At 42.4% G+C, this 1,204-nt stretch overlaps 1 protein-coding gene across 1 annotated transcript in view; it reads left to right on the plus strand.

The window, feature by feature from the left end:
- The first annotated feature begins 648 nt into the window (after positions 1-648).
- The window catches only part of Stk24 (serine/threonine kinase 24), a 106,381-nt gene continuing 105,825 nt past the window's right edge, over positions 649-1,204 (plus strand). The window contains exon 1 of the mRNA XM_005374077.2: positions 649-672. Within this exon, the coding sequence (XP_005374134.1) occupies positions 664-672 (9 nt within the window). The 5' untranslated portion in view covers positions 649-663. The remainder of the gene's footprint in view (positions 673-1,204) is intronic.

Genomic DNA, 1,204 nt, shown 5'->3' on the forward strand with positions numbered 1-1,204 from the left:
AAAGAAGAGTGTATTTCCTAGGTGGTTATTACAAGGGGGCTGTTTTTATTTTGCTTTCTCAGCCTAAAAATGATATATTTTTCTCAGTGGAAAAGACCAGTTTTTAAGCTGGTCTGAAAGAGGTGCAAACAAGGTGTCTTCTGCCAGTCGGTCCTGTATTTCCGTGCATCTGCACACTAAGTTTTTGACGTGTGGTTAGGGGAGGAACATTCCTTTCCCCTCCCTTCCCCTAGAAAAGAGAAACAAGCACATTTATTTTCAACTTGGAATTAGCAGCAGCTGCTGCCCTGGGAGAGTTTCCTGGGAGCTGCTGCTGCTGCGAATTAAAGGCACACCTGCCCTTGAGTGCTGGCCGTGAGGATCAAAGTAGGGGACTGCATCCCTTTTCCTGCGATGGTCTCCTGGCCCTGGGGTGACCCTCCTCTCTTGCCTAGGGCTTATAAGAAGCTGGCCTAAGAAACTGAGAAAGAGTGAATTCAGCTGGTCTAGGCACAAATGACTACAAAATCTGAATGAAGGAACATTTTAGTATAAAGGCCATTTTTCTTACCTTGTAAATCATTTCTGTGCTTTTTGATTCTTACTGGTACCAGTTCAGGCATAGATCTTATTTATGTCAATTTTTTTTAGCTTTGGGAACCAGTGGAAACTCATGGAGCAGATATGGGTAAGGTAGGTAGTGTATGTTGTGTGTGATTGGTGACCTGATCCTCCCTGCCCTAAAGAGCGTACTCCGACTCACCGTGCTGTACTGGTTTTTATTGTTACTTTTGCAGATATTACAGTTGCTTTCCTTCCAGACTGTATTTGCTGAAGAAATTTGAAGTACGAGATCGATCTTTTATTTATTCAAGCACTGGTGGTTCCTTCATGCTCATGTGTGAGGTTCTAGGTTTGGCTCATGGTGTGCATCGGAATGAGTTCCCGTCTTTTAATGTTTCAGGGAGGTAGCTGGGACCTTTTCCTTTTCCACTCCCCACCCCAGTTTTATGTTGTCATAGAGGGAGAAAAATAGAAATCATGAAGTGAGTTTAGTAACTACATAAAAATGACATTCAGCTGATTTGTGTCTCTGAGTACTGTGTGTCTTTCACTGAAAGTTTTACTCAATTCAGGATGAAAGCAAATGAAAAGGAGGCTTCAGCTGGAGGCAGGAGCACTCATTTGCTTTGTGCATGAATTGTGGTTTTTTTTTTTTTTTTTT

The sequence above is a fragment of the Chinchilla lanigera genome, unplaced genomic scaffold (assembly GCF_000276665.1).
Source record: "Chinchilla lanigera isolate Chin_1 unplaced genomic scaffold, ChiLan1.0 scaffold00003, whole genome shotgun sequence".
NCBI classification, from domain to species: Eukaryota; Metazoa; Chordata; class Mammalia; order Rodentia; family Chinchillidae; genus Chinchilla; species Chinchilla lanigera.